Here is a 24,668-nt window from a genome sequence, read left to right as displayed (position 1 = left end):
GGCGAAGGTGCTTCCTGGGGTATCGACTGATAGACCCGACCCTCCCGGCCCTCTTCTCCCGGAAAAGGGCAGGGGAAAGCTTCAGTTATTGATACAACTGATTTTCTACTACTGTATGAAGTCTTTGAATCCTTCTGGATTAAAAAAAACAGCGGGGTGTCTGTTCCCTCCCCACCTGCCCTTACCAATATGGCAGAAAAAAGTGTTGTTATAGATAAGACAATTTAGGGAAACAACTGAATAGATGGAGGGTTCAAGCTAATAAAAACTAATTCCAAACAGGCCACAGACAGCATAGGACAAGGAAAGTGGTGTGGGACCTCACTCTCCCAGAAACCTGGGCCACCTGCAGCTTTAATCTGCTGCTGCATGAGCAAAGTAATAGGCAGAAAAAGGTCAGAACACAAAGACCATGGGGTTTACGTTCACTTACATTGTTTCAGAGCTGGGCTTGATGTTTCTGGGGGGCAGGCTGGGAGCTGCTGGGGACTGCAGGGATGGGTGAGAGGCTGGTGGAGGAGGAGGCAATTGCGTAGCAGAGTGTGGTGGAGGTACAGGTGGGGAGAGTGCTGCTGAGGGAGGTGCTATCTGTTTCAAACCTTCATTTTTAGGGCCTGAAAAAGAGCAGAACAGACTGAATTTATCAAGCAAACAGCTCAGGAAGGAACTTCACTGTTTACATGAAGTATTAGGATAAAATATCAGTACTCCACAACACCCTAGAGCAAATACATTTTGTTGAACCCGCTTCGTAGATATATTTGGTGCCTTATCTTACCAGAGTAGAGAGGCTCTCTCTAGAAGAATGTACTGCCTATAGAAGGCCTTGAAAATGCCTTTGCCAAGACATGAACAAGACACAAACACATCAGTTCATCCAGTATATAAGCTCTTGTGCTTTAAAACTAAATTATCATTTAATTCTACGATTTGCTTGAGAAGACCAGCTGCAGAATTTCACATGAGCACTGATGCGCTTGCTGGAGTTTTGCTTGCTCAGAGACAGTGTTTCAAGGGAAGAGATGAGAGATAAAAAAAAATTTTGGCATTGATTAAGAGGTGTACAGGTCTCTGTACATCTTCAAATACATTTGTGACATAAATTGTAAAAGGCTAGACTTAATCTTCTAGCAAGCCCATACTAGAAAGGCAGCTGTACAGAAGCTACACCCTCAACAAACAGGTGCAGCCTTAAAAACAAGATGATGCAGTGCACCAGGCACAGAAGCCATAATTACATGCGTGGGCTGGTGTGCATGTGTGCCGCACTGAATTCATGCTCCGTGTACAAGCCACGACCAAACCGTAGTAACCATTGCTTTGAGAGTTCACGTTGAGAGAAGTTACTCAAAACAACCAAATGAAATCACTGTTTGGATGCCATGATGTTTAACCTAGAATTTTGTTTGAAGTATCATGAGTGGATTAAAAGCTACCCAGAAAGAATTGTCCCCAGCTGTGTGGAGGGAAGTCCGTCAAAATCTAAGGAAGAGGAGAGCAGAAGAAAAAAGCAAATTCACAGTTCAGTTAAACCAATTCCAATTGAAAAGAACCCCTTTGTCTTCTGGAGATTTTCTTCAAGTTCACGTCTGTATAGTGGAGTTTAAAATCTTGTCAAGAAAAAGAAACTTTCACCGCATTCGAAAAACGTAGCTTAAACACAGAACAACAACAAACATTTAGTAATGCTTAGTATCAAGACTGAAAGTTACAAAAACTACTGAAAGAGCTTTCTTTAGCTGCTTGGGAATCTGAGATTCTGTCCTTGGGATAGACAGGAGAAGGGGAATCAATAACTATTAGAAGGAACTGTCATGTGTCACATGGAAATCAAAGCAAAATTACCAAGCCTTGACAGGTTTTCCACTTACTAACAAAGAACTCAAAAATTTCTGGATAAATTGGGCTTCATGGCTGCTTGGAGCAACTTGTCAACATATGTGCCAACAACAGTGCAATTGAAACGTGTTAAGTGCCTCCATTACTTAAACAGCAAAGTATTAAAAGTCCCAACGCTGCTGATTACACAGGTGAATTCTTTGGTGTTTTTGTTAAGGAACATTCATCTTGCAAAAGCAGACCCTTACAATTTAAGATATGCTAAGATTAAAGTTGTACGGTATCACATATCTTTTTATTCACATATCTTTTAATCATTTTATTCAAAAGTATAGCCCAAAAGTCAAGTGAAATAATCCTTTCACTTAGTACTGAGGAGGCTACAGCAGGGTTAATGTGTGCCAGCTGGAGAGACCCCAAAGGAGAAGAGTGAGAATGATTAGAGGTTTAGAAAACATGAATTCCTGGAGATACTGAACAAATGGTGGTTGTTTAGGGAAATATGATAAGACTGTGGGAGAACAAAATGAATACCTAAGTCTCTGGCAAAGAAGAAAGGGATTTAGGGATTTTTTTTTTTTTCTTCATTTCCACGGTGGAGAAGGCAAGAAGTAATGTGTTTAAAGGCCAGCAACATTTGTTAGGAGGCACTTTCTAATAGTGAAGGTGGAATTTCCATGGCTTGAGGTCCATGTTGAAGAAGTAGGATAAACTTACGGCACAATCAGTTCTAGTACAGTTGTTCTTACCCTACACATAGGGATAGACCAGACAACTTCTTTACGTCCCTTCCAATTCAATTATGACATCCTCTGTTTGTTGTCCTATGTTTTACAAGACATCACATTTAAAATACTTGCCCCTATATTGAGCCCAACAGCTAGAGATCTACTAAAATATCATTTTGGCTAAAGCTTGTCTTCCAGAAAGATGTCCCACTTGTTTGAAGACAAGAGAAAGAAGGTACCACTCCAAAGTTTGTTTGGTTAAGTTCACTCACTGTTAAAATCTGCATCTTACTGTTTTCTAAGTTCATCAGGCTTCAGGTTCTATTACTTTTATTTCTACCCTTGCTTACTAGATCAAAAGCCTTTTTATAACCACTCTTTTCTACCCATAAGGTATTGATACAACTGAACTTAACCAATATCTCAGATTTCTTTTTGATAACTTTAAAGTCCCAACGTTTTTAATCTCATATCAAGGTATTTTTTTTTCCATCTAGCAATTAATTTGTAGCTATTTCTGTAATCTCCCCAACTTTTCCAGCATTGTAAAAAATCTGGCACTGGAATTCTACTCAGCATGCACTTGTCTGCCACATGCAGTGATGAAAATTGCAAATTGTTCTTCATCTGGCCATATCTCTACTGATTGCATCCAGGGGGGTTCAGTATTTTCTCCAATTGTTTCCTCCTATTTTTGAAGTGCAGACATCTGAATATCAAACTAAAGCCTGTTAGCAAAAAGCTTTTATTCAAAAACTTTGTAACTATTTGAAGATTCCTTAAGAGTAAAACTCCAAGAATTTAGGATTAGAGGCTGACGACTATTACGCGTTAGATTTTTCTGTCACATCATTGTCCTTTCTCAACTGTAGAGTTGTTTATGACATAAAATTTTTTTCCAAGGCATTACACTATCTCGTTTCACAGGTATGGTTTACATTTCTTCATTCTACATTTATATTTTCATTTGAGTAAAGACAAACTTTGTTTAAATGAGCCAAGATTACACATGATTATGCTTTCGTTGTATCTGAGTCTCTGAGGACTGTGTTCACATTCAGCTCTTCACAATCTTTATTATCCACAGACTTTGTCAGCTCTAATCTCTTATTGTTCTAAAATCGCTGATGAAGTTGAATAGCACTGACAATCTAAGCATGTATCTGCAGTTGAATTCTTTTAAGCACATTCTGACCAAATAAAGAAGCCAGAAAGGTTTTTTTTCCCTAGGAGCCATGTTAATTGGTATTAATTATACTATCAATTTTTTGTGTTTTAACAGGGAATCCTAGATCAGTTTTTCCGTGGTTATATTTATGTTGCCCTAATACAGTGTTGTGTGTATGCACAACATGCATACATGCATTATGTTATCATACAGCTTTACTTCATTGTGATTAGTTTGTAGGACTAAGGTAAAAATTCTGCCCGAGCCTCTGTGGGCATAATGCTTCTTTCATCTAATGTCTTTTGAGAGCCAAATCCAGGCAGTAGGAAACTGAGCCAGGAAAGAACACCAGACGCATTTTAGATTAAGTGCTTATTTTTAAGTATAAGGCCTGAACAACCTGTCCCTTTTAATTTACGTACATTGCTGGAATCTAACAATACCTAAATGATCATCATATTGATGGAAACACTGCTTTTTTATTTTCTAACTATTAGAACTGACTCTTCCCTGCCTTTAATGTTGTAATTACCTACACTTACACCGACCGAGACTGATGTGGGTGTAGACTGCTTTAATTCTAATACTGAAAATAATGGCATGAGTTAGGTAGGAAGGTGACATTCTGTATGAAAAATGCTGTTATAATCAGGCGTGCAAAGCAAAAGCTATCATAATGTTTCATTAGTGTTTTGTTTCCTATTTGAATGGAGCATTTAATTTTGACTCCAGTTCCATCTTTTTGTATCTCTGAAACACTTGGTACTCTGAGGACATGGAAAGGTTCTGTGCTGGTAGTGGAACTGAAGTCAGCTCCGGACACTCAGAACAAGAAATCAAAGTGAAACTACATCCTGGCTTCACATGCACCCAAAGCACTCTCATCACAGGAAACAGCATTAAGGACCATCAGTGTGTGGTAGCTTTGACCACTAACACCTCAGTTTCCAAATAGCTTCTTCTCTCTTCTTGGGACTCTCAGCTTTTTCACATGCTGTGCCGGACTGAAGAAACAGATGCAGAAACTGAAGCTCTTCACAAAGAAATGAAAGAACAGATGAGAAGGAACGAGGTCCTCAAAACCTGTGCAGCTGTATAGCAGCTGAGAGAAACTTGCCATTGAAAGTACCAAATATTCCATTACACTGCTGTTCGTGGTATTAAACTTCTTGAATCATGTCCAAAGCTTCGGCACTGAGAGCAGAACTGTGCACAGAACACTGCAAACACTTCTCTTGTGTTCTTGGGGAACCTTCTCAAACAACTTCCATATGTGCGGTGACCAAAAAGTCACCTCTGTTCTTGGAGAATGTTTATTTATGGGGAAGTTCAGGACACTGAAGTTGTCTTGATGTAAAACTTGTGATTTTGACCCTTGCCATTCCTAGCTTGTGAAAAGGAAATACTGATACCTCTTTGGTAGCTAACATAACATCTAGAGAAAGATCCCATCTTCCCTTTGTGTCCAGATATTCTGTGTTCAACAACCCCAGGAGAAATCAACCTGCATATAACAGTACTCTATAATTTCCATGCCTTTCCTGTGTGAACTCAGAGAGAAACTATTAAAAAACTCAAAATAAGTCCAGCCTTTTGGAACCCATGTACTCTATGTAGTCAAAAGCAAGTTTCAGGACAGGATGAGAAAAAGATATCCATTCTCACCTTGCTAAAATCTTCAGTGCTGTCCTGAGATGCTGTATTACTCTGTCCTGAGATGCTAATACCAGAAATAAGTGGAAAACTGGAGCGAAATCCCAGCAGTTCCTGGAGTCCTTATTGGAGTAACACATGCAACAAGCATACTTGGTGGGATAGGAATCTTATGGGAACCAATACTTTGGCCAGGGCCAGTTCTCCCCAGTCCTTTTCAAAATCATAAAATAAATGGGACTCATGTGCAAGGATGATATAGGCGCCATACTGACAAAGCTGGAATGACATATCTCTATTTATCCCCTCCCAAAATACGAGGGTATCTCACTGCTTGGATGAGAGATTGGCACATAGATGGAGAACAGTATGTAATTATCAACCTGAGCAGAACAGAAGCAGTCAAAGAAAAAAAAGCATTTTTAGCACTCACACCTGCAGTTCAACATCCATTGGCTGAAGATACAAACCCTGACGATCAATTCAACCTGTATTGCAATAAAACATGATTATTTGGCACAAAGCTTTTAACTGACAACAATGACAATTAATAATTTTGATAATCTCCCTTGAAGTAGGAAACTATCCCAACCTGGCAAAGGGTGGTCTGGCTTCAGCTGTTCGTATTTTTCTCACACCTTGTCTGGAGTGCAGCAATAATATATACCTGCTCTCAAAGTCAATAGTGCCTAAAAAATTCCAGTTAGCTCAGAACAGCTGTATTGCATCTTATCAGCAACACACTCTCTTGCAAATGCATTAGCCTGGCCTCAAGTCTCTACGCAGTCCAGACTTAACTGCAAAGACTTAACTCTTAATTATGTTTAAAGTACCAGGCTGTAGCATCTAAGCCATCCATTGCCTCAACCCAGAAATTTCTAGTCTAAGATTGCATACTAAACAAAACTGGAACTGAACAGTAATGCATATCACACTACCTTCCATTTCAAGTCCACTCTGATCGTACCTACTTCACCATAAATACATAGCAATAGACATATGTAAGAAAATCCCTTCCATAACAAGGCAGTCTCTTGCACATACAGGGGAAAAACTGTTTCTTCACTTCATATCCTAAAAAGCAGACCATCCCCCTCTTTCTTTGGCCTAGAGTATGGCCTTTGGCAAGACCTTATTCCCTTTGACCCCTGATGCAGTGAGCTACTGGTGAGGTGTTGACCCCTTCTGCTTTTATTAATGTAAAGAAAACCTGAAAATGAGCAGCTACTGCAGCGAGACTGTAAACATTCTGCAGGGAAAAATGCCTGGAATTTTAAATTTCTTCATGAATTTCCTTAGTTTTTATAAAAAAGGGCTTCAGGATTTTTCAAGCAGTTACATGGTCAAAAATTTTGCATTTTGAAAGAAGCATCCTTTTATAAAACAAAATGCTTTTAAGCTAGTCTGCAAATGCAACGTCGTTTCTCATTTTTACTGCAAAACACTTCACCATTTCTACATGCAAGATCTGGGAAGCTTTCTCGGTTTTACAGAGGGTTTGGTAAGAACCTGCAAACAACATCTGCAGCAGCTGATCACCCACTTCCTACTTTATTCATAAAGTGCAGAGAGCTGTTCTCTGCTCCGCTTCCCTAACCCGCATGTTCATTTAGATACAAGCCATCGTTTCATGTTTCACAATTACGCTGCTTTGGAGCTGCTCAAAGTAAGCAGGTAAACGTACAACATTACTGAAGCTCAGTGCTTTTGATTATGCTGTTAGACATACTGTAATGACAGAGACACAAAGATTATTGGAGACACTGCTCACACCTTGAAAACAAAAACCACAGAAAGTTTTTGATTATTGCCCTCCTTGAGTCCAGACCCTACTTTAAGAAATGCCCAGGTACAATCTTTTCTTCATTTTCTTTTCTTTTATTCTCCTCATGTCTCCTGATTCTACTTGCAGTTAGATGGTAAAGCTCCTTTTTCAGCTTTGTACAAAGAAAATCACCTCCAAAAAAAGGGGTAATTTTGGAGGAAGGGAAAAGGGGAAAATGGAGACCTAGTACAGGTCTCCATCCATTTTAAGACTACTTTGCTGATCGTTGCTCATACATCATGAAAAACATGATCAGAGCAGATGGAGAATTTTCTAAGCGGAACTTCTCATTGATCTCAATTGGGAAATCTTGTTTCCACAGCAGATGCACAGACTGCCTTAAGAATATTTCACATAACGCTTAATATCTATTCAATGCCTTGTATTCTCAAAATGACATAGAGTTGACATATTAAGTCCCAGACGACATACCTGGTAGAGGGTTTTTCCCATTCTATGTGAGAATGTAGAGAAAAACAGATGAAGGATAAACAACACCCGAAAGTGAGCATCTAAATCTACATTTAAGGTTTACAGCATGCATGTAATCTTACTCCGAAAAGAAAACCCACAGGTTTCATCCAAAGTACTTCAGTATGTAAAAGCTTGCAGGACTGAGCCTTATGGTGACTAAATATGAGGTTAGATATTCAGAACGCTTTGTCTGGGCAGTGCTGACTGGCATAAGGAAAGTAATTTCAAACTACAGATGTGTAATCATATGCAGAAACCTATCCTTATCTAAAGTGGAACACAAAATTAATTCCCAATTAACTATAGGTGAAACTTTTCATTTTCTGATAAAAAGCCATAATGATTGCTTCTTTTTTTAATAAGAAATATTTATAAACCTGAGCCAGTTAATTTTATATTGCATGGTATGATTTCATGTGCAAGAAAAAAGAACAGCAATTGGAAGTGTTCAGAGATGGAGGACATGTAAGATAGCAATAGTTTAAAATAAATCTTTGGTAAATCATTTATATTTGAAAGAGAAGGCAAAAAAAATGTGTAGAATGATGCAAAGGCAAGCAAAATAAAATGTACTGGAAGAAATTTACTTAAAATGTGACTATTTATTTCCCAAGCCAACAAACTGATGAACGGGTTGATAATTTCATAAACCTATTGCTCAGTCTGAAAAATAATTACATCATACATAACATGCAATTTTAGTTAAAAATTAATCATAGGCGTATAAACGCTGATATATAAAACATCAGTTGCACAAAAAATTCCCATGCAACAGTGTCTTGCATTCAAATAGTGGGGTTTTGCACATTTTCTCTTCAGGATCTGCAAACAAGGAACATCATTGTTCCAAATGCACACATTTTAGGAGGGTTCAGTTTCGAGTGGAAATCGATGACCTCAGAAATGTTCATTAATGAAATGAATCTTTAGGATAAAATTAACTATTAGTATACTGTTTCAAAAGCTTCCTAACATCTTTACTATGAAATGCTTAATATTTTGTTTGTCTCTATTAGTATTGAATATTTACTTTAGTATTTAATAATTAAGAGCAAAGCTTTCAGGAATCACTGGCTATTTCCTGTAATGAACTGTTTGGATGACTAACTTAATTAGTCAACTTATTAATTTGTGTGTTGTTACCCGTGTAATGCAACCAAATGATGAGGATTCATTAGAAGTGTTTCTTCCTGTGAACCAAAATAGGTCGAGGAAATAAAAAGATGGAAATGCTTGCTCCAGTATTGTATATATTGTCTCAAATTCAAACATTATGCATGCTGCATAGGTTTTCCATCTGTGAGCTACTAAGGAAATATTATTTAAACAGTAGAGAGAAATTAAGACTTCCCAGCTCAAAGAGAAATTTCAGTATGTGTCAAACTTCAAATATATTAGAAGTATATGCCAGACATTCTTGTAATTATGAGTAAACAGACTACAAAGCATTTTTTTGGAGCTAGCTAAACACGAGACCTTTAGGGTTCAAGATGCATTCTCCAATAATGGTGCCAGTAGTATGTCCAGAACTTCATCACCACAATATTTTTGCATATCTGGGGAAAAAGGGGTTTTTTTCCAGGTTTACCATAAAGCTGTCTATGAAGTAATGTGATATGCCGGATACACTTCATTGCTACAGTTAGTTGCAAAGTGGATTTTCAGCAAAATATGTGTCAACTTAAAGAATGGGGAACTTTCGTCTAGTTCATATTATTCTTATCGAGCTCTAAATTAAAATTATTAATATAATTTGTATTCACATTATTTTCTGGGATACGGACAGGTTTCGGAATATTTGCAGCTTTGGTAGAGCAGAGCTACTTGTGTAATGTGACCCATGTAATGCAACCAAATGATAAATGTTCATCGAAGTGTTTCTTCGTGTGAATCAAAACAGGCATAGGAAATAACAAGATTTCAAAAACTAAACCAAGGAAACATAATTAAGGAGAGAGAATTACTCAGTTCCATCAATTTTACTGTTTTTCTCCCTATCAGTTTCCTTTCTGTCACCCTCCATGATAAAGTCATAGCTGTCTTACTTTTTTCCTCCTTATAAATTCTCCTTTCTAACTAGTGTTCTCAACACTCCTTCACAAAGACTCCTTTCATATGTGGTGTAATCCCAAAGACATTGTGTTAAACCCATCCAGCACTGACCCTGCTGGATGGTGGACTCTGGTTTCTAATACACAGCGTAACATGTCATGTGTTTCATTCAGTCCTTTGCAGAAGTCCAGACCTATTGAGAGAATATGTTAGGCATATACTTTAATTCAAAACAGAAGTGGCCTCAAAACGATTCAAACTGCATGTGATCATACATTTGGAATTGATAGTACGTGATTGTTTAGGCTTACTCAAAAGAATTAACAGGTGCATTTGCATGGTTTATCTTCAGAGTCCTAAATTCTGCATCTTAGATTCTGAAGTCTCTGCTCAGGAATGATTATAGCTGACTCAATGGGATTTAGCGTAGTGAACTGCAGGAATGACTCTAGAATTCATACGTAGCCTATAACAAGTGTATACATGAGAAAAATATATTTCTGTTTCTCCATACTTTGATATAAACAACCCATTTCTTACTGGTAATTTTACTAGAATCAGATAATCTGGAAGGGAACAAGTGTGTCACATAAGGCGTAACAAACAAGAATGGAGATACTTAGGGGAAGATCTATGAACATGCCAACTGCAGAAGCTATGACAATTCACAACTGAGAACTGTCCTCTGGTGGTTACATATGGATACATTTTATTCATTTTTAACTAAAAATATACATTAAGTTATTTGAAAGATATTGCAGACTGTTGTAGCTAAAGAAACAATCAAGGGCAATGAGTTTAAATACTAATTTGCAATGGTTTTTCTGTACTTTTGCTTCTTAATGCACAACAACAGCAAGTTGTACCCAGAACAATCTTCTGCGGGGAAATACTAAGAGTTGAACTATTGAAAGATGGCCAAAGAAGTAATATTGAAATTAGAAAGCAATTCAAACCTCTTTTTTGAAACTGACCTTATACCAATCCCATGAGCGAGACAACTCCTTTGGGGTCAGACCCACACAGGTCATGTCATTGCACTTGTACCAAACTATGTACATTGTGTGGGATTTCATATGCTGTGGTCTGATTTTCATGACAAATGCACAACTTTGACTATATTTCAGCTAAGCTTCGTTCTTCAGTTCTAGGAACTTCAAAAATTGATTCTCCTGTTTCTCAGAGGTGTAAAATATTTCAGTATAATGCTGCTGAAAGAAGAATTGTTTGGATTCTCTCACTTTCAGAGAAGGAGAGAGAGGAATGTCCTTAGAGGAAATCTGAAGAGGTTTTACATTTGTTTCCACTAAAAACTACATACAACTGCTTGTCCAGGTTTTGTAGTTGTTTTTGAGCAGATCCAGCAAAATTAAGTTCTTGGCAGATTTGTGTGATCATAATTTCAACTTAACTTCCATAGTTTTGAGGTAAATATATGGGGGACCAATAATAACAGACATCAACATAATAAAAACTAATAAAAGACTAGGTAAAAAGACTTGACGTTCTTCAAATTTCCACAAGTAGTCTCACAATTTTTGATATTGCTTAAAATTCAACATTTTAGCTATGTATAGCAAAGTCCAGGCATTACGCTGCGCATAATTATCATGCTATTCTGAAATAATCATTTGACTCTTTCTTGAGCTGTACAGGTTTTATGGCGTGCTATAGTTCACCTGTGCAAACAAAGGCATCACATCATTGCACACAGCTACCCCCACCCCACCCTGAACAGTGTTGTTTGATATCATCACCTACTTTTAGTTTCATCTGTCTTAGAAACAGATGATTTGGCTCAAGTTACAATTCTTTTTACCCCCTTACATCTTAATACTGAGCTGTTGCATAACTTTATCCAATCTAGCACTGAGATAAAAAAAGAAAAGCTACATTGACCTTTTAAGTCCAGATTCTGCAGTAAACAGCTGTGACATCCTGTGATGAAAAAAGCCCCTGTTCTTTATAACTTTGGAAGTTGCTATTTCATCTTGCCACCAAGTAAGAGCAACAACTGACTGGTTCTAAGGGGCTTTGCAAAGACAGTTAAGATATTTACTGTCCTCAGGAGTGGTGCTCGATTGTTAATTACTTTGCCAAGGGAGCATTGTGATAACTTTGACAATGCACCTCAAATTTGAGTTCTTCCTTTCTCTCTGGTTGTCTTACCCAACTCAAATAGCCATGTCACTGTGTGGGTACACAATCCATCGCAGAACAGAACCTCAACAAGGACTGCAGACACAACCATAACCCAAATTATAAATTGTGAGAATTTTCCTACATGTCTTCTTTTCTCCTAGATTCAGTACAGTTTCCTTTTGTTTCTCCCAGTACAGCTCAAAACATTCTCCCTAGCTGAAGCCCCAGTGTTGATCGTTCATGAGGCGTTCAGAGGTGTTTAGAGTGCTAGGGACTCTGAGCCTTCAACTGACTTTATGTGGGTGGCCATCTGTACACGCATGATCCCACTGAGGTCAACCCAGGTGCAGTTCCCCTCTGAAAGCAACGGTACAGTTGTAGCCTCACATGGAAAGCTGTCAGCAAAAAGACTTTGCTTCTCTTCTTTCTTCTAACAAAACGTTTGTACTTTGGGTGTTTATTATAAAACAGTATTATTAGTATTACTTTGTGATTCTAGAAAGCACATGCATCTCATTGATTCTGAGCTGACGTAAATATGATCTACTCCTAGGGAAAATTGCTGTAATGGGACGTAACACAGGAATTTACCAGAGTGCCATGTATTCACAGGCCCAGACAGAAATTTCTTAAAGCCTGCCTTCACTGGAAAATAGTAATACATAATAGCCAGACTTTCCTCAGCAAGACACTTGTATCCACAGAAGTGTTAACAAGGAAAGTTTTTCAGGACTTGGTGAAAATTTCTAACCCAAAGCAAGGCCAACGCCAAACCAGCATCCCTTAGTATTCATGCAGGCATAGTGGACAGTTTAAATACTTCCACAGATGACTAAGACTGCTGCATCTAAGGTAAGTCCTTCAGCCTCTAACGTTTAAAGTTATTTCATGCCCAGTGAATACTTGATTATGAAAAAACAGTAAAGCAGCTTTCATGGGAAAGATAACAACCAAAGAAAAAGGGGTGAATTGATACTTCTGAGAAAGCCGAGTTCAAACTTCTGGTTTAAATCAGGCAATACAAGGTTTTCTGCACCCCAGGCACATGCCTCTAACACAAGTATAGCAACCGCCTGTGCGGAGCTTTTCCCTTCTCAAAGGACAACACAAAGCCTAACTTTTGCCCTAGTACAGATCAAAACCCCCAAAGGTTAGATCTCAGAAAGTTTTGTTGGATGGGAGAACTATTGCCATTTGCTTGTTCTTTTTACTCAGCACCTGAATCACAGCAGCAAATTAAACAACTATGGCAAGCTGCTGTTTATCAGGACAAAGTAAAGAGCAGGAAGAATTTGTGCTGTGGGGGTGGCATCTTCCTGACATGACTTTGATTCTTGAAATGACAGTTAAAAAAAAAAAAGAAAACGGTTCAGTTTAACTGCCTTTCCAAAGCAGGTAGGTTTTGTCATTCGAGTTTAATGTTCCAAGAAAACCAGCAGTGATGAATAACCTTGTTGAACTGCAAACAAGTTTGTTTAGGACTCTAGAACACCTGGTCTCTCCACCAGGATTGTTCTAAGGAGAGTTCTGGCCACAAAGAAAAAAGCTACATTAATTAAAAGCAAACAGAACATCAAGGTCTACGTGACAAGTCTACAGGGGAAGGCTGAAATTCAGGGCCACTATGAACAGCTTCATACTGATGTGGTTTCTAAATCTTTCAGTCTTGTCCTGACCCAAAGACTGTGAATTAGAGAAGACCACATCTGACCCTTCAGTTCTACTTAGTGGGGTGTGTATTTTGCAGTATGTTTAGCGAACAACCTGTGCTACCACACTGGGCAGCTCCATCCTTAGCTCATGTTCCCAGTGCAACTCATCCAGGCTGGTGGCTGCACCAGTGCTGGTTAGTGACAACTGGAGATCCTCCTTCTAGCAAAAGTTCTGATATTATCCTGTCAGCCCTGTTCACAGTATTCATTTTAAATGCATAGGATAAATATTTCTAACCCTCACTTTTAATAAGAGGATGAAAAAATGCTTTGTGTCTATAACTGCATGGGAACGAGAAAAAAAATTGAATAAACAACAATCAAACAAATAAAATCATTCTTCCATTTATTACTTAAAGATAAACTAAAAAATATATTTTTAAAAAATTAATTGCAGTTTTGGCTGTTTCCAGCCTTCATCAGAACTTTTCAAAGTTCTAGCTAGCAAAGCTCTTATTTTTTTTGTTTAATCAAAACATTTGCTGGTGTCATTTGCTGAAAATACTGCCTTTCCATTTTGAGACTAGGCTATAGGCACTGCAGTAAAGCAGTCATGCTGAATAGTGCTCTTTGGAGAAGGGGCAGCTGCCCAGACTCTTGAATAATAGCATATTTCTTTTAAAGAGATACACAAATTGAGGATCTGGCATTGATCATGGATTTGTGAGAACACTTCCATAACTGTAGGGTAACACACGAAAATCAGAATGTAGCAGCTGACAAGAAAATACATTTTATGTTACTGATATGCTCCGAATTTTCGAGTGGAATTAATCATAGAATCATAGAATAGTTTGGATTGGAAGGGACCTTTAAAGGTCATCTAGTCCAACCCCACCTGCAATGAACAGGGAAATCTTCAAATCGATCAGGTTGCTCGGAGCCCCGTCCAACCTGACCTTGAATGTTTCCAGGGATGGGGCATCTACCACCTCCCTGGGCAACCTGTGCCAGTGTCTCACCACCCTCATTGTAAAAAATTTCGTCCTTATATCTAGTCTAAATCTACTCTCTTTTAGTTTAAAACCATTCCCCCTTCTCCTGTCGCAACAGGCGCTGCTAAAATGTCTGTCCCCACCTTTCTTATAAGCCCCCTTTAAGTACTGGAAGGCTGCAATAAAGTCTCCCCGAAGCCTTCTCTTCTCCAGGCTGAATAACCCCAACTCTCTCAGCCTGTCTTCATAGGAGAGGTGTCCCATCCCCCTGATCATTTTTGTGGCCCTGCTCTGGACCCACTCCAACAGGTTTATGTCTTTCTTGATTAATAATAACAATAATAATATTATTCTTAACAGAGTCTTAGTAATGACAGAATATATAGTTGCATGCACACTCTGTGTTTTTAGTGTGGCTTTTTGTCTTCAGAGAAGGTCAGCTTTGAGCTTTTTCATCCGGTCATAACCCTTTGAATGTCTTCTGTCTCAGGAGGACCAGTCTTATGTGCATTCAAAACTGCTGAAGCACAAGCCGTACTGTGTTCTAAATACAGAAGGCACAAGGACAAATTTTGTGTCAATTAAATTACATGAATGTACCTGACGTACTACACATGCATAGTGTGGAGTTATTCAGAGCATCTATTGTCAGGTACATTTGGCATCTAACTTTAACGCTCTGAGTCACACCATTTGGCATCTCCCTTTCCCACTGACTACACTGAAAATTTAAGAGTCTAAGTTTGATCTATTTAATTAAATCTGAGAGAGATGGTTAAGGCAGACTAACGCAGGTGGCATGCCCTTCATTATCAGAAATTACTTAGCTGTGTGTATCACCTAACACAATTAGTTGCAGGACATAACTGGTTAAAATAATTTGAGCTAAAAAAAATACATGTGAGGATTGAATATATTCTTTGCTTCCTGAGCTTAATGCAGACAGCAGTACATTAAGAAAAAAAAAAAACCCAAGAAAAAAAAAATTTAACACAATAATAAATTTTTATTTCTACCCTTGTTTCTCTCATGCGCTGGGATAAAGAACATCTTGAACCCATACAACTTAAAACTTTGATTTTAAAATGTGATCAGAATTTCTTATGCAATCATAGTTCCTAGCACCTGGTGCTATAAGAAAAAAGAGAAAGCCTCCTTCAGCTTCTATAAAACTTGTAATAGAAATGTGTCTATTGGCATCACTCATTCCAACTGGAGTGGTTGATTTTAAGTTTTTAGAATTGTCAAAGAGTGCCTAAAAGCATTGAAGGAAAACCTTAACCCAAAAGTTTGAAATACAGGTGGTTTAAGGGAGAACTAAGGAGATTCAGAACCTCTGCAAAACTGATATCTCTTTCAAGGAGGTTATAGTGGATATGTGGGTCTGACTTTAGGAAACATTTTTACATGAGATTTTCAAGGGCATATTGTGAGTGCCTCAGAAACACCTTGTATCATTGTTGCAACTTGTCTTATGTGGTGAAAGGAGCCTGTTGAAGCAGAACTCTTTGGGAGAGTGGAGTCACAGCAATTTCTTTTTTTCACAGGGATTTGTGTCCTCCCAGATATTTCAAATGTATTTACAGAAGCTGTCATCATGCACAAGACCATCTCAAATTTTACAGAAACCTAGTGACAAGCCTTAATATTCATGCCTGGATTATGCCTGTCAGAAATTTCAGAGGCTTGGTTCTTCACAAAAATAGTGAGGCAGAGCCTCAGGTGCTACTAACTGCCACACTACTGCAGTCATGCAAACCTAACAGAAAACACTAAGTCCAGGAGGTGCTTTTGGAGTCTGGATTCAGATCTGGGTATAAAATCAACACAGCTCCATGGGGGAACAGTTGATTCCGTAACTTTGCATAGTGTTCAACTTTCTAAACAAACTTTAAAATACAGCAATTTCTAGGGTCATGCTGTGACTAGTTATTGTGAAAGGCAAAAAAGAGAAAAAAAAGTGTGGTTACTACAGGTTGTAGTATATTGTTTTGGTGGCCCTCAAGCTGAGCCCAGGAAGTTACTGTTGAGAACAGGACACACAACATCAATATCTCATTTATAGGAAGTCAGGACATAAATGTCTGTTGAGAAAAATACTTAAACTCCCTGACACAAGTTATAGCTACATCTAAGTAGTTTTGAAAAACAAATAAACCCAATACAGAAAGCATTCATCCTACACATTATTGCTGGGGGAGGGAGAATATAATTTTAATTTCTGTCCTGTATGGAGGAGACACAAGCACAGGTTAAAGCTTTAAGAGGTTGTCTGATGCACAAGTCTCGTGTTAGTTCGGAACAGAAGAGGGGATTCCACCTGAAATGAATCGGGTATTAAATGCATAAAAAAAACAATACCCAAGAAACAGAGAAGACTCACTGTCTTTTGGGCTGCTCTTCCAGAACCTTTCCAGGTCCACGCTGGGGGGTCTGCTGGGTTTCTGCGGGGGCTGGCCCAGCTTGAACAGCGGGGGCAAGGCTTTCCGCTTGGGGGTTCCTGAGCTCCTGTCCCCATCCTCTTTTTCTTGTGATGCACCTGATGGCCTTCCTGCAGGAAGCACTGTGTTCGTCTTACGGAGCTTAGGAGAAGAAGAACTTGATTCTTCCTGGATTATTTTGTTGAGAAAGATGTTCTTGGCAGCACTCATTCCCTTTTCTTCAGTCTTTTCCTCCATGTTTTTGGGGGTGCCTTGAGATGAGCTGGACAAGCGGCCAGTAGGCTTCAGAGCCATGTTAGAAAAATGACTGCCTGCAGATTCTGCAGCACAGTTACTATTTTCATCCATTTCCTTTGCTGCTTTAAATGAGTGTATATTTGGTCTAGGGCCTGATAGTCCTTTTTGCAGAAAAACATTTTTATTAGAAGTGTCTTCGTTGTGGGAGACCTCATGGTTTAGAGAAGGTTTCTGTGCAAGAGGTGGTTTAGAGAAAGGAGGCTTGGGCTCATTTTCTTGTGTTGCAGACATGAACTTTTCCTTAACTCCAGTTACTTTTGAAAATGCTGATTTTGCCTCATTCTCCTGTGGTGCAAAATTTGAATTTGGTTTTGTTCCCAGAGGATTTTTTTCTTTCTCATGAGGAGCAGAGTTAAGGAACTTGTTCCCTGCAGGTTTTGGATACAGAGGCTTTGGCTCTTCTTTTGCCAAGTCAGTGGTTTTGGTGGGGGGTTTAGTGCATCCAGCTTTTCCATCATTTTCTCTGCTAGTTGCCTGAAGCTGAACACCAAACCTTTGTGCCACTGGTTTCAAGTATGGGGGCTTTGGATCCTTCTCTGTTTTATCATCGGTTGAAGGCTTGACCCCCAGAGGAGGCTTAGGATGAACAGTTTTGTGAAAGGTAGTGGATCCTGAAGGAGAAGTTGCATTTCCTTGACTTGCAAATTTCTCAAGTGCTGCTTTCCTTGTCTGTAATCCCGTATGGGTAGGTTGTCCTGGGACTTTGAAGGGTCGACTGTTACCAGAAACATCCTCTGTGGGGCTGTTACCCGCATTAAATTTCGCCATGAGTGATTTCACATCTGCCTTGCCATCCTATAAGCACAAAGAAGAGAAAAAGAAAGAGCAGCAATGAGAAAGTCCCTGTTGCAATGTTCACACATACTGTACTTTAAAGAGTTTCCTGGTCTGAGGCTTGTAGTACTGCTGATTGGCTGTGGAGATATTGTAGCACATCTTCCTGTAGGGTTAGAGAAGCTGAGCATCTTGTTATATTCTTGCTGTTGTTACAAAATCTTTTAAAGTTTTCAGTGCCGGTATTGGCTTTAGAGAGTGGTCATGCAGCTCCTTTTGGGCATACTATAATTTCTGTTTATTTCTGGGATTGGGAACTGAACACCTAATAAATATAAGAAAATACATACTACTTTAAAATCAGTGTATCCCTAAAAATGTGAGTGTCCTGCGGCGAGAAGCATAGACTGTACTAGAACCTGGATTATGTACCAGACTAGCGTTATTCCTACCAACTCTGGAGAATTGCAAGTTCCTTTGTGAAAACAGAAATTCTTCTGGTTTGGGGTGTGTGTGTCAGTTTTTCTTTCCCTTCTCAGCAATTTTCTTCCCTGCGGCTCCCCCCGCCCTCACTTTGTCCTTGTTTCTCTTCTCCATTTTGTATCTGAAAAAAACCTGTGCATGTGTGGATGGAAAATGAAAATATGTGCAGTAAACTAAGAAGAAATGACAATCAATACACCCAGATACTGTCAAAGATACTTAACTTCTTGGGGGGAAAAAAAAATTTGAACAATTCCAAGTGGATAAAAGCCAACTTTGTTAAAAAATGTTTTAACTGGTTAGCCCTATTCAATACGTTTCAGGACCAGTCTTTAATATGAACTGAGCAAAAGCTTAATACATTTGAATGCAGTACAATTAAAACACAGCACAATGAAGGATGGGAGCAAAGGGGATTAAGTGGGTCCCATTGTGCCAAAGGGCCACCTTTGGTTTCCAGGAGCCCTCTGCAGCAGGGAGTCCTTTCCCAGCCAACAGTGGCAGCAGGGGTGCAGCTACGCAGGTGTATCTGATTCACAGCTTGTTTAAGGGGGATCTGTTTTGTGCATGGAAGTTAAAATGTAAGACTAATGGTATAAAGCAGGGATGTTATAACTAGGAAGGGTTCTGAATAATTTGTTTGGAAACAAAGGAGTATCACTACAAAGCACAATAAATAGGGTCTGAAAAAATTTTAGAAAGAGGTTGAAGAATGAACTGTTTCTTCACTCAGTACAGTTCAGCGGGTGTTCAGTAATTTTTTTTTACTTCATTAACAAGAGCTTCTAAATTGGGGTTTTGCTCCTTTTGCCTTCTGTTTGATTGTATCACATTACATGAATTGCCTGTTATGTTGGAATAGTTTTACCTGTGACTTCTGCAACTTAAAGTTAACTTTCCCAGTCTTTCAGTACCACCAAGAAATTCAGTCTTTCCAAACTGTTTGTATTATACTGCGAAGTTACTTACAATAAATGCAGCTGAAACAAGATAGACGTATATGCAACTTATCCCCAGAAGGGAGGAAGTACACATTTACTATAGAGATTATCAGGTTTAAGCCATCTACTGCTGGTTGACGCCTATGTACTCTCACACACACAATTACACTGCAGAGATATGTACATGTATCACTAATCATTCAAGATTTCTCCCACAATAACTCACAAAGCACTGATTTTGCCCACTTAAACAGAAAGTTAAGCTAATTGCAATGCCAGAGACGACAACAAAGCCTTTTGTCTCTGATCTCCTTTGACTTTGTACTAATGCACGGGTTTTTTTAACTTCTGTAACAAAATCTAAACCATCAGAGATACTATAACTTTACCTCAGTGTCTGAAGTCTTCAGAACTTATAAATCACAATCTGATCAGCTACTTGGCCAACTTAGCAGCTTATTTCTTTTGAAAGTTATAGCAATAAATTGATTCTTCTCCTCTTTCATTTGAAATTTAAGAAAACATACTGTGTCAAACTACAGTCACGTGAACGTTCTGTACAAGAGACATTCAGCATGTAGACCTTTTGGAAGCTGGAAATGTGGCTTTGAAGAAACTTCATGTTATGATATATGGTTTCTGAGAAGTTTTCTACATCTTTGCAATAGCAAGATCAATTACATTCATACATGCTTTCAAATGCACTGAATCATTCACTACTGCCATGTTAGGACTGTCAATGGATTTCTTTTAATAAATTTCTTCCTAGTACTGCGAACAAACCTTGTCCTAGTCATGCAGATTTACAAGCTCTTCAAGAGTAAGAAGCTCCTGGGCATGTGGAAAGGTTTACAATCAGCAGTGTAGCCTCTTTCATTTACTTACAGTGAATAGTAAGCAGTAAAGGTAACACTAAGAGTCAGAAGAGAGTAAGAAACTCCGTGAAATCTTTCTGCTTCTCTTTAATGTACGTCACCAGTTCCTGCTTTCATAAGCTACGTTATACTAGAAGCCATATTGTGGATTCTAATGCACAACCTGACTGGCCAGGCAGACAGATGGGGAACTGGGAAAAAGAGAGAATCTTTTATCTGTGGCCCTGCTTATAGAGTAATCCCCACAGTTTCTGTGTTTCCCTTCCCAGAATGACAGCAGTTACCTGTTCCGTTAGCACATACAATAGGTTGTAAATCATAAAATGGGAACCTGAAAAGATTCTGAAGTGAGATTAAGTTCACCCTACCCTTCTGCTCTAAAGTGCAAAGTGCCTGTGGGACAGAGGAGTCTCATGCAAGAACAACTTTCTCTTTGTGCTCTGTTGGGAAACTCAGTGCAAAATATTTTGGCTTTTCAGCTTCTGATCTGAACTGGAAGCAGCACATAAGGTGCACAGTAACATTTGCTTTGATGGTTGCATTATTCAAATGTGTTTGCTCAAATATAGAACAATATCCAGGTTTTAGTTCCCGTGCCAGAGATTCATCAAGGAGATTTGTATATGCAGTGCTTTCCCACCCTCCCGCTGCCTTCAACAGAGACTCACACAGATACCAAGATATACTTGTACAGAATTCTTCCACAACTAGATCTTAATTACACCTCAGTGTAAACAAGTGTAATTCTCCATTATTTACCATATAACTGCACATTTCCATACAGAAGTACATTGTAATAAGAACACAAGAAATATAAAAGTTCCAACTGCATTTTTCCTGAATTTACTGTGAATATTCCGTTCTCAGCTAGCAGCCCGATCAAAAACCACTTGTTTTGTTTTGGCATAAATATGCTCTCATCATTTATTTTCCAGTCTTGGTGAAGCCAAAAGATCATCACTTCAACTTCCCCTCGTGGTTGCTCTTTCTTCAAACAGCAACACTGGATCAATGAAAGGAGTAGCAGATGTGTGTGCATACAATCCTTAATTAAGCAAACGAAATATATGTAACTGTTGACTGTACAACAGTCAAGGAATTGTGCAATTCTTCAAAATACATGCAGATCTGATTTATAAAGGAAAAACCCCATCTTTTCTCTTCTCACCTGTAACTTTTTCCTTTCTATTCCCAAGCGGTAGGGTCTAAAGAGGCCTTTTAAAAACTCATAATCTTTTAACAGAATCAGATCTCAATGAGTTTGCTAGAAAGTAATTAAATAAAAATTATAAAGCTATCCCTTTAAGAAGAAAAGTGTGTATACTCATGAATTCTGTGACAGTGAAATAACCAGAGAAGCTGATAACCACTAAGGGAATTGAGCTCTAACCCATGGATAGGATATAAGGAATAAGGAACTGGACAGAAAAGGCAAGGAAAATGACATATGAAAGTTACAGAAAAATACAGATCTGAAAATTATTTATAAAGGCCTGATTTAACTTTAACTGAAGTTAATGGATTTGAGGGAATTTAGCTGCTTGCACAAGATGCTAGTGCCATTCTGAATTAATGCTAAATTATTGTTTGACGATTTCCTTTTCCAGACAGAAAGAGACTTCAGAATTATCATTATGCAACTTCGTTGTTTCCAGAAGAGGTAAATCATTTCCAAGTTGCTTTTCTTCCCCTTGAGTCTAGTTATAATTACTAGTTAAAGAAGACTCCCTCTAATAGTGAGTGCAGCACTGGGAAAGTGGAGTTAAGATGTTGCAATACTCTGTACCTATGAATGTAGGTAGCGGAGATATGAAAAGAAGGCAGAAAGACAACATCTGCCCAAACAAAAAGACTTGCTAATACAATAGTTGGTATACAAGAGAAATGAGCCCTCATCAGATACTAAATAATGAAGAAGCAGGCTATTCTGCTGTCTGGGGTTTTTTTGAAAGGCAGACCTCGAGGATGGAGAGCATAGACAGAAATCTAAGGGATTACCCAGTGAGAGGCTGACAGCCTCCATGTTATCCTGAGAGCATAGTTTCAAACATCCCTCTAAACCAGCAAGATAAAACCAGCACACTCATGAGGACATGCGGCTGTCAAAATTAGACAAGACAGTGTTCCAGCCTGATCACACTGTATTCTGTATCTTTTCCATTGTGCATTCCTCTACACCTTTGTGGTCCCTCTCTTGTCACTTTCTCTCATCTTTTACCTAATCGTAAGACCAACTACATCTTATTGCAGGAACATGAGAGGACAATATAGTTCATCCACTCCAGGTTAGTTTGAGACCAGGACTAGTGAAGGCACAGGGCTTGACCAGAACAGCCAGATGATGTCCCAAACTATTGCTGTCACAGCCTATGCTCAAGGCCAAAACATCTATCCATGCATGGTCATCTCTTCATCCTATGTCCTGATATGTTCAACACAAAGTCTCACTTTTATTTTCTCGCTTCTTTTTGGTACCTGTCTACGTCAAAATCAGAAAAACTATCAACAGTTGGCAACTCAGTCTTCAACAACAGAAGCCTGGCAACTTCAATTTTCCACCAATAACTTCTATCCAATAAAAAAAAGAAAACTAATATCCCTTTCTGAAAAAAGATTATGATTTTTTTTAACATGACTTTATATAAGCACAGAGTTTCATGATACTTAATAATTTGGGCTTTTAAAATTATTTTTCTCATATGCTAGTCAACAACTTTCAGAATAATGTAAATTTTCTAGTGAGTGTGCCCAGAAATGAAGCGGACAGATCCCTCTTCACTCAGAACCTTATTTATATATAGTGTATACAGTGACTGCCTTATGAATGTCTTTGATTTGACTCTGGTTATTCCACTAAAGCTAATGTAACATCTCCAAGTCTCATCAAAAAAACCCTTGAGTTCCTGCCACTGAAAAGTTCCTACCCTTCTTTCCAGAATTTCAAGATCCCAAATGATTTTAAAGGAAATTTTGTGCAGTTTTAAGACATTGAGTACCATTCTGACTCACTGCTGGAAAGAAATAAAATTTCCATGACCCATTACTAACAAAATACGTATACTGATATCTCAATCCAGAGTATGGTACATTAAAAAATACCCCACCCACAAACTAACCAGCCACAAATAATGCAAAAGGAATTACTAGAAAATAATTGCTTTTAAGTGATACCATTTCTGTTATTATTCAAAATGCAAAGGTCACTTAAATCAGGACTGCTTTTAGTACAATTTCAGGGAACCAAACACAAAACTTTGAGAGAGAAAAGTGCATTTCGTCGGCTTGGCATCTTTTCAGCTCCACAACTAATTGTAAGTAAAATCTACAATTAAAATTTCCAGCTATATGAGGTTATATGTAATACCTTGTACTGATTCTATTTCCCCTGAAATTTTGCACGTTTATTTCTAAGACAAACATGTACAACAATTTACCTGGATTCCCCAAAGCTCTCCAATATTTTGATACAGGCAGAAAAACTGGCTTCACCAATGAGACAATCCAAGGGTGTATTACCTTAACAGCCTGGTCTAAAAGGAGTTCTGCTTCTCAGCAGGGGTTTGCATAAGAATGCTGCTTGTGGGTTTCATTATCATGATCAGTAGAGAAAACTGCTCTCCTCAGGATATTAGGCAAGAAGTGGTGGGGGAAAAGGGAACTAAAATTTGTTCAGATTGTTTGGCTGCTGCCATCAGCAGTGTTCACCAGTGATATCTAAAAGTATTGCATTTACCCCATATTGCGGAGTTCTGTGAAGCTATATTAGTGCATACAAGCTTCAGTCTTTACAGAATAATGGCTAATGAAATGTGTGTGGTAATTACAAGCACAAAGACTCTTGGGTCATCAAGTCTAGTCCCATGCTACCATCATTCCCACTCATCAGGTGTCAGCTAACGTGTTTGCTTTCTCCCACCTTTGCTGGTAGGATCTCAAGAGATTCCACTGGCCAGTTTTTTAAAGCTTTTGCTATGTGGAGATTTTTTTTTTTTTAAACTATGATCGTACATTTCTTCTGCCCTTCTGCCTGTGAGTTCTTTACACAAATCAAAGACTTTGAAGAATGATATAGATAAGAAAACCAATATTGAGAAAATAAGCTTCACAAGAAATTCTAAACCTGTGTTTGTGCTGAAGGTAAACCCAAACATGAAGGCAGAACCCTCTACTAAATACAACTCAGTGAAGCTGCTGGACCTCTGCCCAGGGATGAGATTGCAGAAGAAAAATTGTGTGTCTTTAAGCTTCATAAAAGGTTGTTTGACTCTTCCTCATTGTCTACCACTTCTTCTTCTGCACAACTTCCTTAGTATTTTTTGAAACATTTTT

The 24,668-nt window shown here is 38.5% G+C and overlaps 1 protein-coding gene across 1 annotated transcript; it reads right to left on the bottom strand.

Moving 5' to 3' along the window:
* Window positions 1–433: 433 nt before the first annotated feature.
* On the bottom strand, window positions 434–23,865 carry FYB (FYN binding protein; the record flags this gene model as incomplete). Its single annotated transcript, XM_009584514.1, has 3 exons — window positions 23,774–23,865; window positions 16,912–18,061; window positions 434–614 (listed from the first exon to the last, which is right to left on the bottom strand). Coding segments are annotated over exons 2-3 (1,304 nt in total), but the record flags the coding sequence as incomplete, so codon positions are not given.
* Between the last annotated feature and the right edge of the window lie 803 nt (window positions 23,866–24,668).

This window comes from Fulmarus glacialis, unplaced genomic scaffold (assembly GCF_000690835.1).
Source record: "Fulmarus glacialis isolate BGI_N327 unplaced genomic scaffold, ASM69083v1 scaffold29540, whole genome shotgun sequence".
NCBI classification, from domain to species: Eukaryota; Metazoa; Chordata; class Aves; order Procellariiformes; family Procellariidae; genus Fulmarus; species Fulmarus glacialis.
Note: the sequence above shows the minus strand (reverse complement) of the source record. Positions and strands in the feature narration are given on the sequence as shown.